This window comes from Vanessa tameamea, chromosome 15 (assembly GCF_037043105.1).
Source record: "Vanessa tameamea isolate UH-Manoa-2023 chromosome 15, ilVanTame1 primary haplotype, whole genome shotgun sequence".
NCBI lineage: Eukaryota > Metazoa > Arthropoda > Insecta > Lepidoptera > Nymphalidae > Vanessa > Vanessa tameamea.
This window is the reverse complement of record NC_087323.1, coordinates 9,960,556-9,983,845: the sequence shown is the minus strand read 5'-3', so window position 1 is coordinate 9,983,845 and position 23,290 is coordinate 9,960,556. Positions and strand designations below refer to the sequence as shown.

Here is a 23,290-nt window from a genome sequence, read left to right as displayed (position 1 = left end):
CTTATTCTAAGAGTTTTTAAAATTCCACAGCTCAAGAAACGTACAATGGAAAGAAAACAGGGCTCCAGCCTCCTCAGCTCAGTTGGTAGGTCACTCGGTAAATCCAACGGCACCACCGATTGCAATGGGCACTCCGGCGACAACTCCAGAGACGGCACCTTGACCAATGGACAGAAAGGGGAATTTGATGATCTCATATCAGCTCTGAGAACCGGTGACGTATTCGGCGATGACGTAGCCAAGATCAAGAGATCGAGGAAGGCCGCTAAGGCAGGGTACAAGGGCAGAGACTCCCCACCACGAGGAGTCTGCAGAGAAGATTCCAGGGAACGACAGAAGAACTGAGCTTATCCAGATATGATTTAATGGAATTCTGAGTGATCTGTTCCCTGGAATGTCGGGAACATTAAATATAAGCGTTTTAAGTGATATTTCCAGTGTTGGATGTAGATTAGAATAAAATAATCGAGTCACAAATAAACGTGTTTACTTAGAGAAATAGTAGGTTGATTGTGCCAATATTTGGTTTGTTCGTGCAGGACATCCCAACCAGGGTGACACGTCTCAGGGCCCTGAATATGCGTAGGTAGGTCGTATTGCGTCGGACTTCCTAACGAAAACTATTTGGAATCATAAATCTTCAAAGACGACCGACAAGTTATGTTACGACCTAAAGCGTGACAGTGTGATATTTTTTGTGACATTAAATGTAAAATCATCATATTACCTTTAAAGTCCCGGAAGGCGTCCCGCAAAGGTTGGGATTTCATGCTTTATCCTTTATTGTGGTTCCCACTTTTGATTTGATTGATCTGTGACGAATTGTAAAATGATCCAAAAACAATATGAATGATATTCTTTATGGTATACGGATCTTTTTTATCTATGATCAATTTTATTTATAATTTTATTTAAGTTCAATAATTGAACGAAGATTGTTGCTTAGACAAAGTGCTTGTATATCAGCATATAATTCTCCATTTATGAAGTTAAGAAACAAAAAAAAATAGCTAATAAAGAAATTCAATATTATGAATGTTAGTGACGTAACCAAAAAAAAATAAATATAATTATATAATCAGCTGTTTTTATGAAAGCAAATGTTTCTATGGAACTTATTTCGACGAGTTAAAAGAATATCTGAGAAACTTTAGAAGACTTATTGGATTATAACGGGGTGAAAAAGAAATGTTTTCGATGGGAAAATAAATAAATAAATTTATTCGAGTGAAGTAAGACTGCATGATATTCCTTAATTTAGACGTATTTATTTCAGATTTAGTACCACACTTCGACAATCAAAACTTGTTTATATTTTATAATTTGTTCCATTTAACAATATGTCAGATTATGAGCTATGATTCTATCTAATAATCTATGGTTTTGGTGTTACAGAGGATAATATACCATAGACATTATGTTAACAATTTTTACGACCTGTTGATAAATTACGGTGTGGACCTGAATTAAATTAAACGTTTTTATATTTGTGTAAAACTCAATACTGAATTTGATTTTGAATTTATATAAATATTTATGGCAAATGAAACAACGGATTAATATTATTATTCCTGTCTGTCTCAACATATACAACGTTGGAATAAGGTGGAGTTATTAATAACTAGGGTACTAATATTTTTTACGTTCCATTTTGGCTAAATTATTTCCATTAAACCGCTAACCCATATTGATGCACGAAACTACATGTAGGAGCAAACGCACAAGACATTCGGTAAAAAGTCTATTAAAAGACATTCGGTAAAATAATGAGCTGAAGGTTCAAATTCGGCTAAGCACCATAGTTGTCATATCAGTCCCTTGAGGGGCATAGGCCACTCACATGGCACGTTTTCTAAGCAGGAAGAAAATTTACTTAAGTATATGTCAACGGAAACTCCAAGTGATTTCTTATACGTATATTTTTATTCTGTGTCGTGCCTCGTCGTGGGTCAGCGGTTCTCGTACAACACATTGCAGATTAACACGCCAGTAGAACGTGCACATATTATTTATAAAAATGAAAGATAAAATAAAAAAATAAAAGGACGTAAGTTAAACTCTTGGTTGTTCGTCGTACGCAATGTGGTGACGAGGTTGGTTTTGAATATGACATTTTGGAATTGTAAAATCTCGCAGTCGGACGAACCGTAGAATAGGAATTGATAATCTATGCCTAAATGTACGGCGTAAATTTTGAACATTTATAATGTATAGTATAAACTTATGCCATATTTGGAATTTTCGAGAAATTTACATTTTGTAATTTTACATGTTTCTTATATTTCGATCTGATTTCGTGTTTAATATATATATGTGTGTAGTTTATTTTAATACAAATAATTGAAAAATGTTTTAATTTATGTGACGATTTATGATAGTTGAATAATTATGTAAATATTAATTTTACTTCGATACAATCTGTTACCGTAATGAGATGGATTTTTTTTTAAATAATTTATTCAATTACATACCTATAGAAGTTTGTCATATTATGTAAATTTTATTGTTTTGTTCAGTATTGCTTAAGCCTATAGAATATTATATAATACCTTGAATAGAAAATATTTAAATAAAACCTTGAAATTACTATCTGTCTTATTAATACCTTTTCTATAAGGGGTCTGAAATATTAAAAAAAAAAAAGTTTAAGCGCTCAGTCTCATTTTCTGGTTGTGGATCACTGCTCTTATGATATATAATAAACCCGATCACCTGGTTTCTTGGCTGATATCAAATCAACAGCGTATAATTAATGTTTGAATCAAATACAAGTGGTTGTAGTGTGTGTAAATACAGCACACATAAAATATAAATAACACATAGAAGTTTGCGCGTGTGTGTGGGTTCGCATGTGTGTGTATACACCTTTATATTACATAAATATCAGATTATTTAGAAACGTTTTACATTAGACAACCCCGCGACTATTTTAAAAGTTTATAAATCGCAATCACCTACACCTGACCTTTAACTACGTCTAAGCTGTTGTTGGAATCCTTTATCTGTATGACTGCTTCAAATTTTTCATTCTATAATTGCCCTGGTACTTTATTTTATAGGTTTCGTAGAACGTAAGTAAAATTCTTTATTATTTGACTTTGAAGGTGTTTTGTAGGTGACTTATTTTATATACAACTAGTTTCATTAGCGTTTTAGGGGTTGGTCGTCAGGCGTTAAAACGTCTTATGTTCTTCGTTAGAGCTTATGCTTGCTTTGTACCAAATTACATTAAATTCAGTTGTTAGGTCGTGAAAGAGCAACAGACAGACAGGCTGAGTTACTTTCGTATTTATAATATTATTATAGATTGAACAGATTATTGTATGGAGTTATCTCATGTCTAATAGATTGCCGTGCATATTACAAAAATAAGCGTTTGATCACAACCGAGATTTAGAAATTAAATTATAAACATTTGAAAAATATTACGACGTTTATCCAGGCCATCACTATTATAGTTCATAGTCACACATCCTTATCAGCTTAGTGCCATATCACCGTGACCGTTACCGTTGAATTATATTGTATGATAATGTTAAGTTAAGTCAAAGCAATCTCTGAAACGCACTGAATATAATGGTAAAAATTACATGTCAATATATTTTGGTTTTTGTGGGATGCGCGTTCAGAAAACAGATTTATATAGATAGAAAAAAATATAAACTTCCGTTATTTGATTATCGAATTTCGGAAAACTTGCCGGAGTATTTTGAATATTATATTCTCGAACGATATGTCAATTTTTTTTTCAATAAAGACATATACACTTGATCGTTGATTGTGAAAAATATAGCATCCGCTTGAGAAGAAATAACTGAGATGAATTAGTGGTATCATATGTTTATTCCACAATTCATGCTTACGATAAAATTAATGACAAAATATTTATTATATCAAATATCCTTTCGTCCCTAAGATGAATTATCACCTAGAAAGTCGTTTTTCCTATTATATACGTTACTTAATTCTTTAGTACAATTTTATAATGCTTCATAATATAGAACAAAAAAGCTGTTGTTTTTTTTTCGATTATAAATTACGTTGTAATTACAAAGTCAATAATTCTTTCCTGGGGCACGGTATCCGTTTTTATAACAAAATTACGCGAATATTTAACTTTGCCTCTTCATAGTTTCAAAAATAATCTTAATACATTAATAAAAATAATATATTAATAGATGATAAAAAAGCGTGGAGCCAATACTTGTTGACTTTCAGGCAGGATATATTATTATATTATAGATATATAATTGTATTTAATTAAAATAAATTTGTATTTTAAGTACTAAAAAAGAGTAACTACTGAGTTTCTTGCCGGTTCTTCTTGGTAGAATCTACATTCTGAAACTGTACCGCCGTTCACTTAATATTGTAAAAGGACGATTCAATAGTGCTCGTATCTAAAGGCAACTTGAGTAAAGCATAATTCGTATTTTTTGTTAAATTTTAAATTTAAAAATAACACAATAATCTTTTTCTGCGAGACAAAGGTCGTATTGATCAGCTGTGTTGCGCCAAAGTAGAATATCGGAGGTCATTATAATGTAGAAGTAATTAAATTCACCTGGGAAGCCGAAGCTATAAAGTCAACAGTAATTTTTTTCAGCGAATGCTGAAGAGCTGATGTACTCACTGACCGATCAATATGAATGCATTACAGTTTAGTTTTATAAAGTATTTTCATTTAAGGTAGTATTTATGTGGCTACCCAGAACTATCATAAAAACGTATCATAAAATAAATAACTATTGCTGGGTACCATATGACCTTTAAACATTCAAGTATAACAAAAAAAAAACATTTTATCACAAACTATTCTAGCGTAACGTATTTTCGGTATTCTATTTAAAGCTCTAAAGTGTAATTCTAATGAATTTACGTTTTAGAAAGCTTTAATTAATATAAAAATATTTTTGTAGAATGAATTTTGTGAATATTTTTTTACATTTACAAAATAAATGAATACTGAATCCAACTTCAGGTTTTTTCCCCTATATAATTTAATTTGTATTTAATGTTTACTTTTCAATCTCCAAAACGTATTCTTGAGGTTTCTTTTTTAATAACTTTTAAAGTAACCGTGGAACCTTATTACGGAAACGAATACAGTGCCCCAGGAAGGATGATATTAACTTTGCCAAGTCGGAAACTTGGTGTTATTAGTTTACCTTTCCTCTTCGAGTCTATACATTGATTGTAATTTTTTCTTTCAAAAATATCTATGTTATTGTGAATATACAAAGTAGATAATCATTTATTTATTGAAATTTTTATTTTAAATGCCTTTTTTATTTTCTATAATGTTACCATGTTTTATAATTTTTTCTTAAATCTATGTTAGTGTTGTTTTGTGATTAATTTTAATGATTTTTTTTTAAAACTATACTATAGTCATCTATTTACATAACAGTTATTTACATTAAGTCCTTAAATATATACAAATATGAATTAAAAATACATAGTTACTGTAATATATCTTGACCGCGTGGAATCAGCTCTTTTTGCAGGATGAAAACAGGTTCAAAGTCTGTAGCGTTACTCTGAAGCAAATGCCGTAAGAATTAATACTATGAAAGTAACCCGAGTACTAATCTACTAATCGAGCAGTATCAATAGTTACTTGTCTAACTTTTCTAACTGAGCATGCTGCGGAGTTCAGTCTCCCTGTCAGGGATGATAAATGGGAATTTCACTGAAGTTTTGAATCTAAAGTAATTCCTGGTAAGTATATCTAGAAATCACTTTAGAACATCATCACTTACATTTAGATCACTACTGTTGTAAGTTAATTTGAACTTTGCTTTCTTACATTAGATAAGGCAAAAATAAATCATTTTGTCTTTTTGGGATTTAGAGATATATTCTTTTTGTAAATCAACTTTGTATCAATGATAGTCCATTATTTACACGGCCATAATAAGCTTGTTTCCTGTCAACTATAATAAAGTATTGAGATATTATCGGCAAACAATATAAGAAAAACAAAGGAAAAACCTTTATACAACAAAAATAAAAAGGACCCAAAATTTACTACCATTTCGGGTTCTCAAGCACACATCATATATATTATAGACTTCCTTCAGGTTTTCTTTGTTAAATGTAATTTATTTGTAAATAAATTTATTACGTTATTAATTCTCAATTCAAAATACATACATTAAACATTGTTATTTCTTCGTATGAGGTGCCTATATTGCATTTCTCCAAAACAGCCTAACAAATAAAAAACCCAACAGAGACCTATCGGTTGTCAAATTTTCACAGCTATAGTGCCTTCATCTGTACTTGCGCACAAACGTTAAAATAAATATGGAAATAGAAAATATATAAAATGATCTTGAGAAATGGCAACACCTAAATCATATAAGATCTAGAATAATCTTATTTAATAAGTATATATAATTATATAAAGTAAATATATATATGTTTGGTTGGTTGAATCACATAATATGATAATTATTTTATATAAAATAAATACGCCATTACGAGTTCGATATTGAGATTAAGGAAAGTTTGTTTTTATTTCTTGTAACAACACTATGTATATGTTAATTTAAATTATTCAATGTTTTCATTTCAATTTAACTTAACAGTGGCATATGTTATCAATGTAAAGTAACATAATTAACATTTATTTTCATTAACCATTCGCCCCGGCTTAATAACAGTACGCTTGTTTTTTCAAGAGAATTTGATCCACAAATAATTATTAAAATTAAAGAATAATATGTCAATTTTGAAATTCATATCATGATAATTATAATTTTTACCATCCCTGACGGACAGTCGTCGTCTCTATACTCAAATATATATTAAAATAAGAAAGTAGTAATTATATCGATAAATTCTACGTCACTAAATTCAACCGCTGTTGCGTGATTTGGAATGAAAGTCTATGGATAAAAAAAAACACCGATTTATTTATTTTTTAATTTAAAGAATTACAAGAGTAGTTATTGTAAAATTAGTGTATATTCGAATGGTTTTAGTATCGAAGCGACCTTGCGATTCACTGCCCTGCGTAGTTCGAGGAGCTGCCAAGGCGGTTCTTTCAGAGAAATATAGGTAGTAAGAATTATTGAAACACAATTTAAACCACCATCTGTTTGTATCTATAAAATAAAATAAATACAAATAATGTTGAAAATACGTTCCTATTTATATGAAAACATTTTCTTTAAATATAAAAACAATGGTCTGTTATTATCAAGTTGATTGCGACGTCATAGAAATTTTAAACTTGAATTTGTTATATTTTTTAGAGTTATTTCATGAATATAAAAATGCTTAAGGCTCTCATTCCGAAGAAATTCCTGTGTCGATATCCTCTCAGCACAGGTGCTATTGTCGGGAGTATTACATTAATGGTCAGTATTCAGATGTACTTTCAACAATTCTCTAGGTTGAATTTGGAGACTCTTCTCGTCATGGCGTGATATTCGGACAACTAACTAACTAATAGTTCAGTTTTTAAATCAAATACATATAACAGAAGAACGGGTACTCGCAAAATCGACGATTAATCATTTTTTTTGCAATTTTTTTTATCACTGGCTGTGCCTGCGGCGTCGTGCGCGTTTGAATTTAACAAAAAGTTATTTTTGTAACCTAAGTTACTCCTATCTGCCAATGAAAGTCCCGTCAAAATCGGTCTAGCCGTTCCAGATATTAGCCGGAACAAACAGACAGACATACAAAAATTGAAAAAAATCTATTTTGATATATATACCGTGTATACATACATTTAGTAAAAAGCGGTTTTAATATTACAAACAGACACTCATATTTTATTACACGTATAGAAGATTAGCCCTCTATTAATAAGATGAATGTTAAGATAACCAGTAACAAGATATTAAATTAAATATTTTTTCATACAAAATGTAGCGTCTCTTTAAGCTGGAGAATTTACATAGGAATTGTATATAACATATATGCGTTTTAGTGAGCAGTGTAGGGTTATAAGAACAAATGTATTTCAGTGCTCAGTGTGCGCGCGCGTGTGTGTGTGTGTTTGTGTATATATTAAACAATTAAATCCTGATTACACCTGTACCCATGAAGCAGCGTCTTAGACATCTGACAGTAAGTTTTAAAAATAAATAAATTTCCCGTTCCGAATTCGTATGGATGAAGTATTTTTTCCGGGAACCCTATACAGGGACTCGAATACAAAAAAAAAAATCAATATTCTTATCAAAGTCCGTCTAGTCTAGTAGTCTAGTTTTTTTTTAAGAGTTCTGTGACGTGAATAAATAATATAAGCTATATCGATACGCAAATCTATTCAACACATCGGGGTAATGTTATAATAAATTATTATCATTTTTCAGTGTGTCACAATTATATGCATTGTAGCTCTAATCGTCCAGGTCTTGTTGATGAAAAACTGCGCGAACTGTACCGCCTACGTGTGGCGGAACGCTTACAGTTTCAGCATCACCGGCGTCATTTACTGCTTCATTATGTTTGCTATGCACGGTTGGCTGATGTGGGGAATTAAAGAGGTCTGAATGTATTTCAATATATTTATATAGCAAGGTTACTCCACACGGACATTGGTTTCATTTTATTTGAATTTTTAAGCGTGGAATTTGGCCGAAATTTAAGAAATGAATATTGTATCTAACTTCATTGTCTTCGTCTAAGCTTAGTGAAAATTGTGAGGTAATAACATAATATTTTGCTAGTTGACTCGAAAGTCAGACAGACAAAAGAGTTATTTAATGATAATTGGTAACTTCTGCCTCTAAAGGTAATCGTAAAAAGAAAAATCATTTTTGTAATTTCAACGCGCCGTCCCTAGTGTCTGAATGATACTTTTTCTGTAAAAAAATGAAAAACCATTTCACCTGAAAGACAAATATACAAAAGTTCGGGAGTTGGTAACTTTGTCGATTAACTGATTTATTAAATCGTTCAAAGAAAACTTGGTCACTGGCAACGAGTCAACGTGACGGCTATATACAAGACATATCTATACAAATCTAGGAGTTAAAAAAATACTTAGATTGATACATTCCAAACTATTTACAGATTTCCCATACATCTCAGGTACATTAGGCACTAGATTTTTTTTAAATTTTTTTTTGCTTAATAGTATAAAACAAAGTAGCTTCCCGACGTCTGTCCATTTCGACCTTTAAGCTACGCAACGGATTAACGCGGTTTACATTAATGAACAGAGTGATACAAGAGGAAGGTTTATTATGAATGCATGTTATGCTAGAGAAAGTCCAAGAATTTCAACTTTTCTAGCCGGAAAACAATAGGATTTTTTTAATATTAGTTCTTGAATATAACAGTTGTATATAGGTCGTTAATGACGTCGGGTTAAGGCGGAACGTGAAACTATATTTTAATACAATATTTATATAATTATATCCAATCTATTGTGATTCACCATTAGTTCAGTAATATATAATTTTATAGTACACGATTATTTTAAATCTCGACTCTTGTCTGTCTTAACAATTAAAGGTGTATCATGTAATTATATAGTATCTTATATGTCTATTTATTGAATATTTTGTTGGTAACGATTTTCAGAAAAAGTCTTCAATCCTGTTGTCCTGGGTGGTAATAACATCTATGTGGCTATCACAAACATTCTTCCTGCTAATCACTTTGATATGCATGCACAGCTCCGAAATCAATTTCGTAGCTTGGATTCTCTGTCTCGTTCTTGGGCTTATCGCTATAGGTAAGTTAAAATCTTCTAATTCACGCATTATTTAGTCGATATTTACTTAAATATTTTACTATAACATCACACATGTGGCATAATCGCATTGAAATTAGACACGTGCAGGTTTCCTCACAGCTATTAGTGATAATTACAAATTAAGCACACGAAAATTTAGAATACCTTGCCTAGCTTTAACCCGCAGTCACCTATCTCGGCTCCATTTTATAACTACTTAATTTGTTTTCTCACGGGTTACCTACCTGTAGGCCAACGATTTACTATAATCGTAAGAATAAATATCTTATAAACGCAATATAAATAAATGTCTTGTCATGATTAGTCTGAAGAAAAATATCGCCGGCACCCTTACGGAACTCTACTTTTTCAGGTGTGCTAACTTACTTCGTCCTCATCGTGTTTGGACTTTGGCAAGAAGTAAAACATTTACGAGAAAAAAGTGTTAATATAACAATGTCTACGGATAAATAATTCTATACGAGATGACTGTGACACATTTCAATCAATAAATATTACCACAAATATTGGAGACTGTACATTTTCACTGTACTGAATTGAAATAATTTCCATAACTACGGGGTGGCCAAGCATGCACTTTGCCTTCTATAATTTATGTGAAAGCGCTTTCATCCAAATTAATCATGTGTCTATTAGTCGAAAGATAAATCAAAGCGATTGATTCCTTCAAACGAAATCGGCTAAACGAGCAAATCAGCTAAAGTGCATTCGACAATTATTGTCACCTGTTGTTACATAACTGCTGCTTTATCCTTACGGCACTTACGTATTAACGCCACCGCAGCAAAAACATGATTCTCCGAATGCGTCATATATAACAGTAGATTAGGTTTTTTTTAAAGTATAACCTAACCTAATCTGACCAATTTTGGCGCATCCACACTCTTTGCTGCAGTGGCGTTAATGCGTTAGTACTAACTTTACCTATAACACACAAACTGTCACCCTAATCTGACCCCCTCGAGAACGCCCTATGATATTTTAGGGACTTAAACCATCTCCATGACAGATTTCATATGAATCGGTTCAGCGGTTTAAAAGAGGTAACAGGCAGAGTGACTTTCGCAATTATAATATTAGTACAGATTGTTTATAACACTATTATAATAATATAAGTCTACGCAGACTAGATCTTTTTTTTTTCAATTCTAATCATTATTTCAAAAGCGTTAAATAATTGTTATATATGAAGGCACTCGGCTATTGGCAGGAGCGCCGTTATCATCTTTGTTACTTAATATAGGATTTATTTCACTCATCACGAGGGCGCGGGAATGCTGTAATTAATTCCGGAAATAAAGTTTGGTATCGTTAAATTATAATGTTGCAATGTTTTACACGCGTTCGTAGAATAATTTTCAATTGTTAAATCGAACAATTAACTGGGATTATAATTTATTATAGACGTCGGCGATCCGTTCGCGTGACATACACCGCCATTACCGGCTGCTATCCGTTGCCTTAGCATATCAACCATCTAGCGGCGCTGTCCGACAAACGTTCCACCAGAGCAAGCTTGACTCACTCTCGTCCAATAATCGAACCCATACAATTTTATTCGGGATAAATCAATTACATGGCACCGCATTTGCCGCGAGCCGTCATATAATTATGATACTTGATACCACAAGCCACTCTTGTCTAATGTAAATGTCTTTATTTTCGAACTTTTTATAATTATTCAACTCCATTAGTTTATGTATCGAATCTAGTAATAATATAAAAAATATTGTTGTAGATAATATATCAATTTTGACAGTTTCAATGACAGCATCCTCTTACTCAGAATGTAAAACATTCTAAGTATAAATTTCAGTTGAGTGTTTAACGTGAATTTTACAAATTAGAAGCTAGAAATGATATTTATTTAAAAAAAAATCTAATCACCTGATCTTCAATTCACAGTAAAATAAGTTATTTTAAGGACATGTTTTCATAATTATGTTTGTAGCAAAGAAACAAACAAGCGCAAGCGTTATTAGCATTATAGTGCTCGATAAATAGGTATAAACCAAAGAGTTTTGCTTTAATATTAACCTTAGTATGATGCTGCTATCTATATATATCTAGGTATATGGTATATATCTATCTCTCCTTCTAATTATCTCACGCATCATCCCCATTCTCACAACGAGAGACACATTCCCAGTCTTAGTCTTGCAGAGGTCTGATATAAATCAAAACTAGTTGTACCGATAATTTAATTTTTGAAATATTAGCATATCGAGTATTCCTTTCAGATGAAGGAAAAATCACCCTTCATGAATAATGAATATAAATTAATATGCTGTTATATGTGTTCACTATTTTTAGTTCGTGGTAGGACTTTGTGCAAGTCCGTCTGGGTACCATCCACTCGTTAGATATTCTTCTGCCAATTGTGTTCCGGTTTGAAGCGTGAGTGTGCCCATGTGACTACAGGCACAAGGGACATAATCACATAAAATCTTAGTTTTCTAAGGTTGGTAGCGCATTGGAGATGTAAGGAATGGTTAATATTTCTTAGTGTCGAGTGTAAGAGCCGAGATGGCCCAGTGGTTAGAACGCGTGCATCTTAACCGATGATTACGAGTTCAAACCCAGGCAGGCACCACTGAATTTTTTTGTACCTAATTTGTGTTTATAATTCATATCGTGCTCGACGGTGAAGGAAAACATCGTGAGAAAAACTGCATGTATCTAATTTCAACGAAATTCTGCCACATGTGTATCCAGCAACCCGCATTGGAGCAGCGTGGTGTAATATGCTCCAAACATCAATCAAAGGGAGAGGAGGCCTTAGCCAAGCAGTGGGAAATTTACAGGCTGTTAATGTAATGTGATGTAAAACAGTGTCAATGTTTATAGACTGTGGTCACCTCTTACAAATTTAGTTTGTAGCATACGTATAAATTGGCCAAATATAAAACTCTCCTCTCCTAAGCGGTAGTCGGATAATTCGGACTCTTAACTTCTTCGTTATGTTTGTCAATTTATAATCCATTCAATCACAATTCATCAAGACTTAAATATTAATCCTGAAAGAAAAATTAACGATTAAATTAATGGCATATTATTTTAAAAAGTTACAGAAGTTACGCTTGTTTTACACGAAAATTTAATTTACTAAGGTCGCTGGTTCGTTTCCGACCCCTTGAACTATTATCGTCCCCAATCCTTGCGCAAGCTTTAATCTTAACTGGAGGAGCAAATAGGAATATTAGAAATTCCTTAAAATGGGACTACATTGCTATTAATTTTCTTCTTTTTAAACTATGAAATACGCCTTTGTCATTATTAAACATAAATTAATAATTATCCGATAAAATTCAGCGACTTTTTTTATACAAATGAATATACGTCAAATCTAAATGTTTATCAAATTTATACATAGTTGATATAAATTTGTACCTTCTTAATCAAACAGGATAGTTGCACGGTGTTAAGTTATCTAAACATTTGCATCCCTTATGTAATTATTAGAGGTATTCGAAGATTGTAAAGAGAAACACGGAGATTATATTAAGGGTATTTAATTAAAAATAAACATTCACGATTCTTTATCAACGTGATTAGTTACAAAACTGTTTAAATTCGAGGCAAGTAACTGCTTCCGATGGCTGTTCACAACCAATATGAAGTAGATGGTCACTGAAAGAAAACATATTTAAAATAACTAGATTGTGAGGATTTACAGGATCACTCACTGATCACAAATTCTATCGCCGAACAGCAATACTCAGTGTTGCCGTGTTTCGATTTGAAAGATGAGACACATTGTAACTTCATGCAGAGGAAATATCTTAGGTTCCAAGATTGGTGGCGTATTCAAAATCAAAATATTATTTATTCAAGTAGGCTCATAAAAACGATTATGAATCGTCATGTTACACTGTTGAATTAAATTTAAAGCTACCACAGGTTCGGAAAGTCGATTCGACCGAGAAGAATCGGCAAGAAACTCAGTAGTTACTTCTTCCACCATTTAAATTACGGAGTATTTACAGTTTACAACAATATTTTTTTTATATATCGTGCCTAGAAGACAATAAAGTCCACGCTTATTTATTTTTAGAATATGTTTGGTGATGTATGGGTTGGCATAAATTTCTTTCTGCACCAATTTTTATGAGCAGTGGTGCCCACTTGTCAGCCAGTCTACCTATTTTCAATAAAAAAAATACGTGAACATTATATTCTTCAACAATGTTATTACTAGAATATTATTGATACAAATATCACAAAGACATTTATAATTACGTTCAGAAGTAAAATAAATAATCCAACTTACGGTAAAAATGGATTTTCTTAAAACTGTTTCCATATAATTAATGTTAATTTTTTTTATAAAAATGTAATTAACTATGTCTTAGGGAAGCGTTTTATTTTATCTCTTTAAGCCAAAACTGCACGAATCAAGTTTGTAGGAGTAACTCGTTTTTCATACTACTAAGCTAGATCTAAGTATGAAGAGTTGGGGCGTAGCTGCTCCCTGAAGATATCATTTTAAGTACTGTCACGTTAAACGAAACGGTAGACATCGTTTGGAAGTAGGAAATCTGTATGATGGAAAAAGCGTAGTTGACTATTTTACAAAATATAGTTGACTACACTAATGCCTACTAATATTATCAATGCGAAAGTAACTCAGTCTTTTATCTTTTCAAGTTTAATGCGCTGAACCGATTTATATGAGGTATAGTGTTTAGACGCTGGGATAGCGGTAAAATGAAGTCCATGTGGATATAATTGCGGGAAAAACCTAGCTCTATATATAATAACAAAAATAAAAAATATATAAATAAAGAGAAACATTTAAAGGAGCATTAAGTTAAATGTGTTTCGTTAGAAATTACCATTCATTATAATATTTTAAGAAATACTCGGAATAATGTAACTAAATTAAATTATTATTTCTGATGGTAGCTTCATTTAATATATATATATATAATTTGTAAAATGACTCGTAAAAGCCTACTTGAATACAGAATATTTTGATTTTTGTTTATCACGGTAATTAAAAAGCACAAAACGCACCTTAACTCATAGTTACCCTGCTCGGGGGAGCATTGACCGTCTTAAGGATGTTTACATTTCTTCATTCATCAATTATATAAATCCATAATTATATATTGACAGCTTGAAAAAAACTCTCAAAAAGTTAAGATCCAATAATCAGGCGATTACTTCCCAACATTTTATTTTTGCCATCATATAGCAAAATGTTATATATACGTGGAAATGTCACTTACATATATACCAAAGCATGCCAAGTATTACTATGAAGACTCTGTTCCTCTGTTTGCGGGAGGTGAACACTATGGCTAGAAGCATCATCATCATCAACATCACAACTACGAAGATAACCGCGTACCAGATCCAAATAGCACAGAGAACAGCGTCATCCTGGAAAAATGTTTACTAATTGAATTCATTATAGAAATTATTTATTTATTTGATTTCGTTCGGAAAACTGAATACAATTACTTAGGTGGTAAATATACGACATTAAATAAAAATAAAATAATTAATTTTCCCACTAGACCCAAAAATTTAAAAGTAAGTTTAACGCAAAACACTTCATAACAGTTTTAAATATTAATTACCATATGGTGATTTCATTCTTATTGTTACTGAAATACAAAATAGCAACTTATCTGAGATCAGTACCCGACCATATATTAATAACTCGTGTTGCGAAATGGATATCAAGAAACGTTTTTTCTCTCAAGGATCTTCAAATGAAAATCTCATCTTAAATTATTTAATGGGAATATTAATATGATAAAAAAAATATACGTTATAATACGTTGTTCTACAAATATATAATTTTATAAAATATTATTAATTGACATAAGCTCATTTCGTATGAAAAATAATTTGCAAATGTTTTGATTGTTACAATTTAATTTATATTTTTGATGTGTAACATGTTCCCACTCGTTTTCTTGCAATCTATGAGAGTGATTTCGTAAAAATGGACGGAAGTGTGAAACAGAAAGCCGTAATTCCATAAAATAACTATTTGAGCCGAAATGGTTCATTTGATGAGACAGGTCCATTTTGATATAAAAGTTCATTTAGAAGATTTAAGGATTAAAATGGAGCCGAGATAGCCCAGTGAGAACGCGTGCATCTTAACCGATGATTGCAGGTTCAAACCCAGGCAAGCATCACTGAAACATATCACGTAATTCATCTCGTGGGTCTAATTTTAATAAAATTTTATCACATGTGTGATCACCTACACGCAATGGAGCAGCGTGGTGGAATAAATTCTAAACCATCTCCTCCTCCTCCAGGGAGAGGAGGCCTTAGCTTATTACTTATGGAATTAAAATCAATATTAAAGAAGGAATAAATAATTAAATAATGTATTAAAGTTAATTCATATGGAATATATGATACAGGAAATTGGATGAAGATCAGGCATTGTTACCAAATGGAACTTGAATTAAATTCGTGGAAACATGTATTACTAAATAATTTCAATGCTAATAAACCTTAATTACTAGCTCCCATATTTCATATGTTTCGTTCTTGAAACACTTGGACCTTGAAGTAGCAGTGCAAAAAGCTTCATTAAAAGTGTAACACCTCGCCTTGCCTCCACTGGTGACAGGAGGGCTGGTTCGTTTTTTGCCCAGAAGAACGGAATTACGATTCAACGGGGAAATTTTGCTAGCATTCTTGCCACCATTCCGCGCAGTCATGATTTAAACAGTAAATAATGTTAATAATTCTTATGTTAATAAAGTATATTTATAGCTAGAATTTACAACCACTGATAATATTAAATAGAAAATGAAAACGGTGTCAATAGTGAACAAGGGACACTTTTAGATTCATTTTTATCGAATAAAGATATTATATAATATAAATCACGAATGGGTACAGCGGAATTGTTTGGTAAAGGAATTCGTAAGCTGGTCCAAGCAATAAAAAAAGTGCACTGATATCGTTATTTTTAAATATTTTAATATATATGTAAATTAAGCTCTTTTACTCTTCATTTAATTTAATAGATAATTACACTTGCTCATTACTTACTATAATTTATTATATATGGTGGCAGCAGTTTTTACTCTGTATTCATTATATAATTTAATCTGTAGAAAAAGGCTCTCTTGTTTTTTGTACATTTTAAGTTAGAAGTTAAGATTTTTGAAAAGGAATAACGGTTGTTTAAAATAGAAATTGAAGCAATAGCTTTTAATGTTGTTTCTCTTTACAGGTTAGTAAATAATATAATGTTAATTTGTACTAGGTATATAAGTAGTCGTAAATTGTATTTGCAAATATAATATTCATTGTATCAAACTTTCAAAAATAAATTTCTCTTTACAGAGCAACAACTACAGTTTTTGTTTCAATAAACAACATATTACATATATGGTTAGCTAAATAATGTGTTTACCTTGTTAGAGGTACAGAAAATTACATAGAGTTACTAATACCTGCCTCCCACCCCGCACACGAAAGCGAAGCCTCGGTTGCAAAGTATACAATGGAATCATTAAAAAAATATATATCATGGGTAGTACTAGAAATACAAACCACGCAATCGGGCCTAATAGTACACTGGATCACTCATCCTATTGATGTTTGGTGGTAAAATATTGATAAGTGGGTGGTACCGATCCAGACTTCACAAAGCCCTTTCACGAGAAGATTTAATAGTTTATTCGAGAATATTTTAGGTAGCCGGACAATCTCTTACATTCAACAATATTTTAATTAAAATACACAGTAAATGAACAACGCGTAAATACGTTTTTAGTAATAAAAAGCTCGGTTACTTCTAAAACAATAACTAAACGGACTTTAAATCTTGAATAACAAAGGAACGACTTGTTATTCTGGTAATGTTAACGTACACTTTAAAATAACAAAACAAAAATAATATAGAATATACTCAACAATAAAAGATAAATATAAAAGACAAAAGGTAAATATGTGCTCAATATATAACATCACTAAAATTAAAAGGCTTAAAGCGGCATAAAAGTCTAGTGATGAGTTCGAAGCTAGTATCGCGAGCCTGACCTTGACCTGTTGTTATAACCTAAGCAATGTTGAACTTGTATTAAGAGTAGGTAGCTCTTGATACAAGCTTAGCACTTAATTGGAGTGGAAAATAGGAAGCTTAGTAGTTTCTTGAAGAAAGGTATTGTTAATGTTATTATAAAACAAGGTTTTAAACTAAAGTTGAATCGATTTTTTTTTAAATACGCTGTACATTTCGGTCTCGTTCAAGTTACCGAAGTTTTCATATTATGCCAAGTAAGTTGTTTAATTAAATAAAACATATTTTTCATTGTACTAAAAATATATATATAATTATTTAAGGTCAAATAACAAATAAAGTTACCTTTGCAATACCACAAAATAATAGTATGCTAGCCGCAAAGAATAATGCCACTAGAATCCATATAGTAACTAGCAGATAGCTCAGAGGGATAAAGAAGGAGCAACCGTAGGCCATTGGGTGCACCTGAAATAAAACAAAGTAATCAGAGTAACTTTTTACTATAAATAAAATAATAATTTCCTAATTTTATACTTTTACATATATAATTTATGATCTTTATTTCTTATCGTAAATTGTTTCCTCGACTGCTAGGTATAATACCTATATATATAGATCAGGTAGCTCGTACCGAATTTGATCCCTGTATGAATTTAAAAACTCCTAAAAATAATATTTAGGTTGATTAATACAACTATGAAGAACCATATGGTCCGTTAAAATTTGTCACTTATATTCGTTTCAGACGTATTTCCAACAAAGGTAAATTTGAATTAATTTTCCTTTTGGTAAATGAAAGGTAGGCTTCATTTCCGTTCCATTATTTACTTAATACAATTTTAAAATGACTGACTGACATACACTACCTAAGGTCAAAGGGGATAAAATTTTGCAAAGTGTTTTCTTAAAAGGATTTCCAAAATTAATCTCCTAGAGAGTTTGAATAGGAAATGACAGTTTGTACTGAAAGTCTGATGTTAAAAATATGAAAATTGATGTTTAGGCTTACGTTCATGAATTAAAATCCGATGTGAAAAAAATTACCATCTAAGGTTGAAAGTCTGTACATTACAAATTAACCTCCGAATAATGATTCCAATAGAATATCCTATCAGGTACACGGCTAGTAAATACTAAAAAAATATTTTATATATTTCTGTATTCTGATGTTATATTAATATTATATTCATGAGCAGTGAAGGTGAGCATTGATGTGCGTTGTAAAGAGAACCCCCTTAAACCTACGCTTGGGTCGCAAGACATGGGAACTGCTAGAAGTTTCCCTTTCCACTACACGATGGACCCGGCACCGCCCAACAGGTTGTTTGGGCCAGATTCGGTCTTAAAATGTAACTATCTATCAAAGTAAGATTCAAAGTATCTGCTATTGGCGAAACACAATAAACGATGACTCTTATATATCCATGAAGACACAGAACAAAGTGTTTTGTTTTCAAGATTCACTTACCACCCCTAAAGCAGCTATTATCATTGAGCCAGTCCTAAGATCCACTCCGAAAAATGAAGAGACATCGGGAAGATCATCAAGTGCTGTCATTATATTTATTTATTTGGTATTTGTTAATTGTATTTCATTTAATTGTGATGTCAAAGTGAGTTGACATTTTCTAATGAAGTGTATATTTGTGTTAACTATTGCTCATCATATTCTGCCACATGTTACGCAAAAGGTACAAATGAGGTTTTTTATGATTTATTTTAATATAATAATTGCTCAGATTTTTACAACTGTTTTTGTCTTGGGGAAAATATCTTGGCTGCGATACGAACTTGAAATGTTTTATTTTTAACGATTGAGTGAAACATTTATGGTGCAAAAATATTTCGACGTATTAGTGTATAACCTAAAATTAGTTACAAAAAAAAAACAAATTATATATTTTGACAATTATTTAATATCTTTGCTAATTGTACTTTAATTAAAAAAATATATAGATAATATCTAGAGGGTAGTATATATATAAATTAAAAGAAAATTTTCAGTTTCACAAATTTAAGATAATTGTACCCCGAGGACGAGGACGAGAATGTGGGAAAACTTTATTTTACAACCAGTCCTCTGCCCAAAGGTTGTCTGGAAGAGATCGTTGCTTTAGGGATAAGGTCGCCTGGTGCACATCACGCAACTTTTGTTAATACATATGTCAAATTTAGTTTTAAGTAGCGATATAAGTACACAGAAATACTTACCTTACCTTTGAAATGGGTGTTAAACGATGCAAGACATCTGTCTATTTCTTATCCCAATCGAAGACGGATTAAAGTAAACATACCACAAATTCGCACAATAATATTTTTCAAATAGCCCTACTATATTATGTACTACAAATCGCTCTTGATCAATATACATTTATTTATAATACAGCACTATTTCACTTAAATACTAATATCTACTCTAATATACTTCCAAAGTTCCGATAACAACTTGACGACATTCGGGACGCCATTTTATCACAAATCCATTATTAAACTTGGCGATTCAATGTCAATATTGTTTGTTGTTTTGTCTTGTGACTGGGACAGGCTATAGATACGATTATCGAGTAGTTGAAGTGAACATGAAAACAATATTTTGAAGCATGTTTTAAATTTTATAACTAAAATCAATTTTATTTGAATTCGAGCTCCTATTTCTAAATTTCGTTCTAAAACAAATATCATACTAGAAATGTCTTGAGGTTACCCCGTTAAATTGTAAGTGATTTAAATTAAATTAAATTTCGAAATCTCTCTGTTTGTTGACTCATAATAATATCGTTCCTTGATTATTCTCTCTCTTCAGACTTGAATTAATTAATCTCAATGTAAGCTAGCGCCATTTTTAATAAATACAATGAAATGATGTTCGTATTATATTGTTTTAATTATTCTAATCAGTAAGCATTGTTTCATAATACGGGGTTCGTTAAATTGTGAATAGAACATTGTTTGCATTTCATCGAAAACATCCTGACTAATTAATATAATGCAATATGGGTAATTTAATTGCCTGTTTTACAAATTTGTCTAAATTTTTCGGAAAAAAAAAATCTTGAAATAACAAAATATATATTATACAATTATAAGAAATTCAACAAAAAAAATAAAATGGTTTATTAAGACAATTTCCAGTTATGTTCCTTGTGTTTATATATTAATAGAAAATAGTGATCAATTCCAATTTTCAAATATGTGTTACAATAAGAAGTCATTCGATCATTTTTAGCCGCGGCGGCATTAGCCAAATTCTCAAGAGATATTGCAGTGTGTACGAGTGTGTAAACACAGATTAAATGTTCTAAAAATTTCATGAATTTAGATGTACTGTTTATACTGAGAAGTTGTTTGCTGAACCGAAAATAAAATTGCTGGTTCGACCACAGAGCATACACATCTAGTCTTATACAATTTCAATCTTATAAGTTATCGATTAAAATGATACAATCGCTGTTACTTTGTAAAAATATGACTTTAGTTTCACATAAAAATAACATAGAAAAACCTAAAAGCTGAATTCTAACAAGCTTATTTTAACAAATGCTGAAACGGATGCACTGTAATCGGCTTATTCTCGTACGCTTTCACGTTTTCAGTTATTAACTACCAATAGAGACGCGCGAATATGCCCACGTGATTAAAGTGACACGTTCAAATAAACCTATAGAAAAAGTCTCACAACACAAAACAATGGGAACTATTTTTTGTTTTTTTTTTGATAGTACTATTATGTATTTATTTACTAATGGGCAGTAAAGATCCATCGTTCAATATGCGAATCGCATATTGGTGACTGATGTTGCAATGAATACTGCTTTGAAACCAAATCAATACTATATATGTAACTGAAAAAACTACTTAACTAATATCCATAAAACTGATATCAGAAGTAGCACTGCCTTTTGGAGAAGGTTTATAAGGAAGAAGGACGCTTTTATTGTATAACAAGTTGTGCTTCGCAGTCTTGCCAGTTTTAAATTTAGACTACTTAAAGACGTTATAAGCATGAATTTAATGTTGTATAAATTAATAGTTATTAAGAATATTTTTTTGGACCTACTTATATATGGAAGAGAGGAGACTTCCAGTACAGGAATTTAAGCCCCTCCCCCTAACTAATAATGTCGTGACCAAGGTGTAAATTAAAAAAAAATCTTCTGTCGTGTCTGAATAGTATCTTTTTTTGTTGTAAAAATGTTCAACAGTATCCAAATATTATATTTATCAACAGATATAACTAAACCTAATACTTACAACCATTTCTTGCTCACTAAGGCATTTTTTATCACTTAGCGACGAAAAGCTAGCAAAAAATCTGAAAATTCCAAATACGGTCAGAATCTGTTTAATCCAGGCTAATCCAATTAACCTCGCAGGGTTGCCACGTTGACAAACCGGATTGTTTTGAAGGAATTATCGAGAGATTTATTGAAAGCTTTTTCCAATACCTTCATTAAAAACTTTTTCATATTCAACGCTTAAAAAAGTATATATGCAGCGGTATTTACATTTAGACTTATGTAACTTTTTTATGTTCATCAATTCGCATTGAGAAATTTTCAGGAAAGAGTTCCAAAAACCCTCGCCTAAGGAAAACGAGGTCTTTGCCCATAAATGGGACATTGTCAAGATGTTAGTTTGATCACTAAAAAAAGAAACACGTTTCTCGAGCGAAACTTTGCTAGTAATAAATAATCTCGCGGCTTATGTTTTATTTAGTTTAAGATGCTCAGAAACTAACTCTTAATTGAAAAGTGGAGTTTGACTTTTAAATAAGACCTTCCACTGAAGAAGACTAAACTTATATATTGAAGAATATGAATTAGTTAATAATTAGTAACTAAAAACAATTTAAAGGACGTCTACATTGTTTGAATGATTTAGTTGATGTGGAGATAAACAATTGACTGCGTTTTTGTTTTCGTCAATTTCCAAATTTTTGGTTTATATTGCGCCGGTTATTTCTGATCGCCGTCCCATCGCACTAGTAGGTGAAGTAATAGAGTGTGTGCCTATGTAGGACACACACATGTACACCACAGTTATAAGTCGTTCACGAGTTGATGAAATGTGTTGTGTAGAGAATCATTAAAAAAACATAAATGCAGAAATTTTTTTGGGACATTCCGCAATTATAAGAGGATGATGTTTTATCATATCTGATAACCTTTTTGGTTGGGAAAATGACAGGAAGATCATTGGTTGAATAGGCGGCATGGTGAATTTTTAAGCCTGGTAAAAGCCTAAAAATTTTTCCTTGGTATTGTTTTGGTATTTATCTGAATCGGAAAGCTAAGGAATCTTTGCACCATCCCAAGCAAAGAAAACCTGCAAAGGCAGTTTACCCGAGCCAATGGCACTCTAACAAATATTCACTATTACTTAGTAACGACGGCAATCTTTTTTATTTTTATTTTTTAAATTGAAGCAATGTTCCATTTAAGGAATTACTGATATTCCTATTTACCCCTCTAATTAGTTTGTTCTAGGAATGGAGAAAATAATAAGTCAGGATCGAACCTGTGAATATTTACATCGCCAGGCAGCCCGTAAACCATTTA

At 31.5% G+C, this 23,290-nt stretch overlaps 3 protein-coding genes across 10 annotated transcripts in view; 2 read left to right on the top strand and 1 right to left on the bottom strand.

Moving 5' to 3' along the window:
* The window catches only part of LOC113398432 (disheveled-associated activator of morphogenesis 1), a 122,337-nt gene extending 119,751 nt beyond the window's left edge, over positions 1–2,586 (top strand). For all 8 annotated transcript variants that reach the window (XM_064217060.1, XM_064217055.1, XM_026637176.2 and 5 more), the window contains one exon: positions 31–2,586. In XM_064217060.1, coding sequence (XP_064073130.1) covers positions 31–345 — 315 coding nt within the window. In that variant the 3' untranslated portion in view covers positions 346–2,586. The remainder of the gene's footprint in view (positions 1–30) is intronic.
* Positions 2,587–7,221: 4,635 nt separating this feature from the next.
* On the top strand, positions 7,222–10,202 carry LOC113398441 (uncharacterized). Its single transcript, XM_026637184.2, has 4 exons — positions 7,222–7,367; positions 8,334–8,507; positions 9,550–9,703; positions 10,077–10,202. The coding sequence occupies exons 1-4, from the start codon at positions 7,272–7,274 to the stop codon at positions 10,175–10,177; spliced, it is 525 nt and encodes a 174-aa protein (XP_026492969.2). The 5' UTR covers positions 7,222–7,271; the 3' UTR covers positions 10,178–10,202.
* A 3,051-nt stretch (positions 10,203–13,253) lies between these two features.
* LOC113398440 (uncharacterized) lies at positions 13,254–19,334 on the bottom strand. Its single transcript, XM_026637183.2, has 4 exons — positions 19,201–19,334; positions 18,075–18,197; positions 14,956–15,109; positions 13,254–13,354 (listed from the first exon to the last, which is right to left on the bottom strand). Exons 1-4 carry the CDS (start codon positions 19,288–19,290, stop codon positions 13,254–13,256), a joined length of 468 nt encoding a protein of 155 aa, XP_026492968.1. The 5' UTR covers positions 19,291–19,334.
* Positions 19,335–23,290: the final 3,956 nt, after the last annotated feature.

Bases quoted from the DNA above. Each gene is read 5' to 3' on its own strand.
- LOC113398441 (XM_026637184.2), top strand. From the start codon at position 7,272: ATGAATATAAAAATGCTTAAGGCTCTCATTCCGAAGAAATTCCTGTGT. The intron at 8,508-9,549 runs GTCTGAATGTAT...AACGATTTTCAG, and splicing joins TGATGTGGGGAATTAAAGAG to AAAAAGTCTTCAATCCTGTT. The intron at 9,704-10,076 runs GTAAGTTAAAAT...CTACTTTTTCAG, and splicing joins TCTTGGGCTTATCGCTATAG to GTGTGCTAACTTACTTCGTC.
- LOC113398440 (XM_026637183.2), bottom strand. From the start codon at position 19,290: ATGACAGCACTTGATGATCTTCCCGATGTCTCTTCATTTTTCGGAGTG. The intron at 18,198-19,200 runs GTAAGTGAATCT...GTTTTATTTCAG, and splicing joins TAATAGCTGCTTTAGGGGTG to GTGCACCCAATGGCCTACGG. The intron at 15,110-18,074 runs GTAACTTTATTT...ACATTTTTCCAG, and splicing joins TATTTTGTGGTATTGCAAAG to GATGACGCTGTTCTCTGTGC.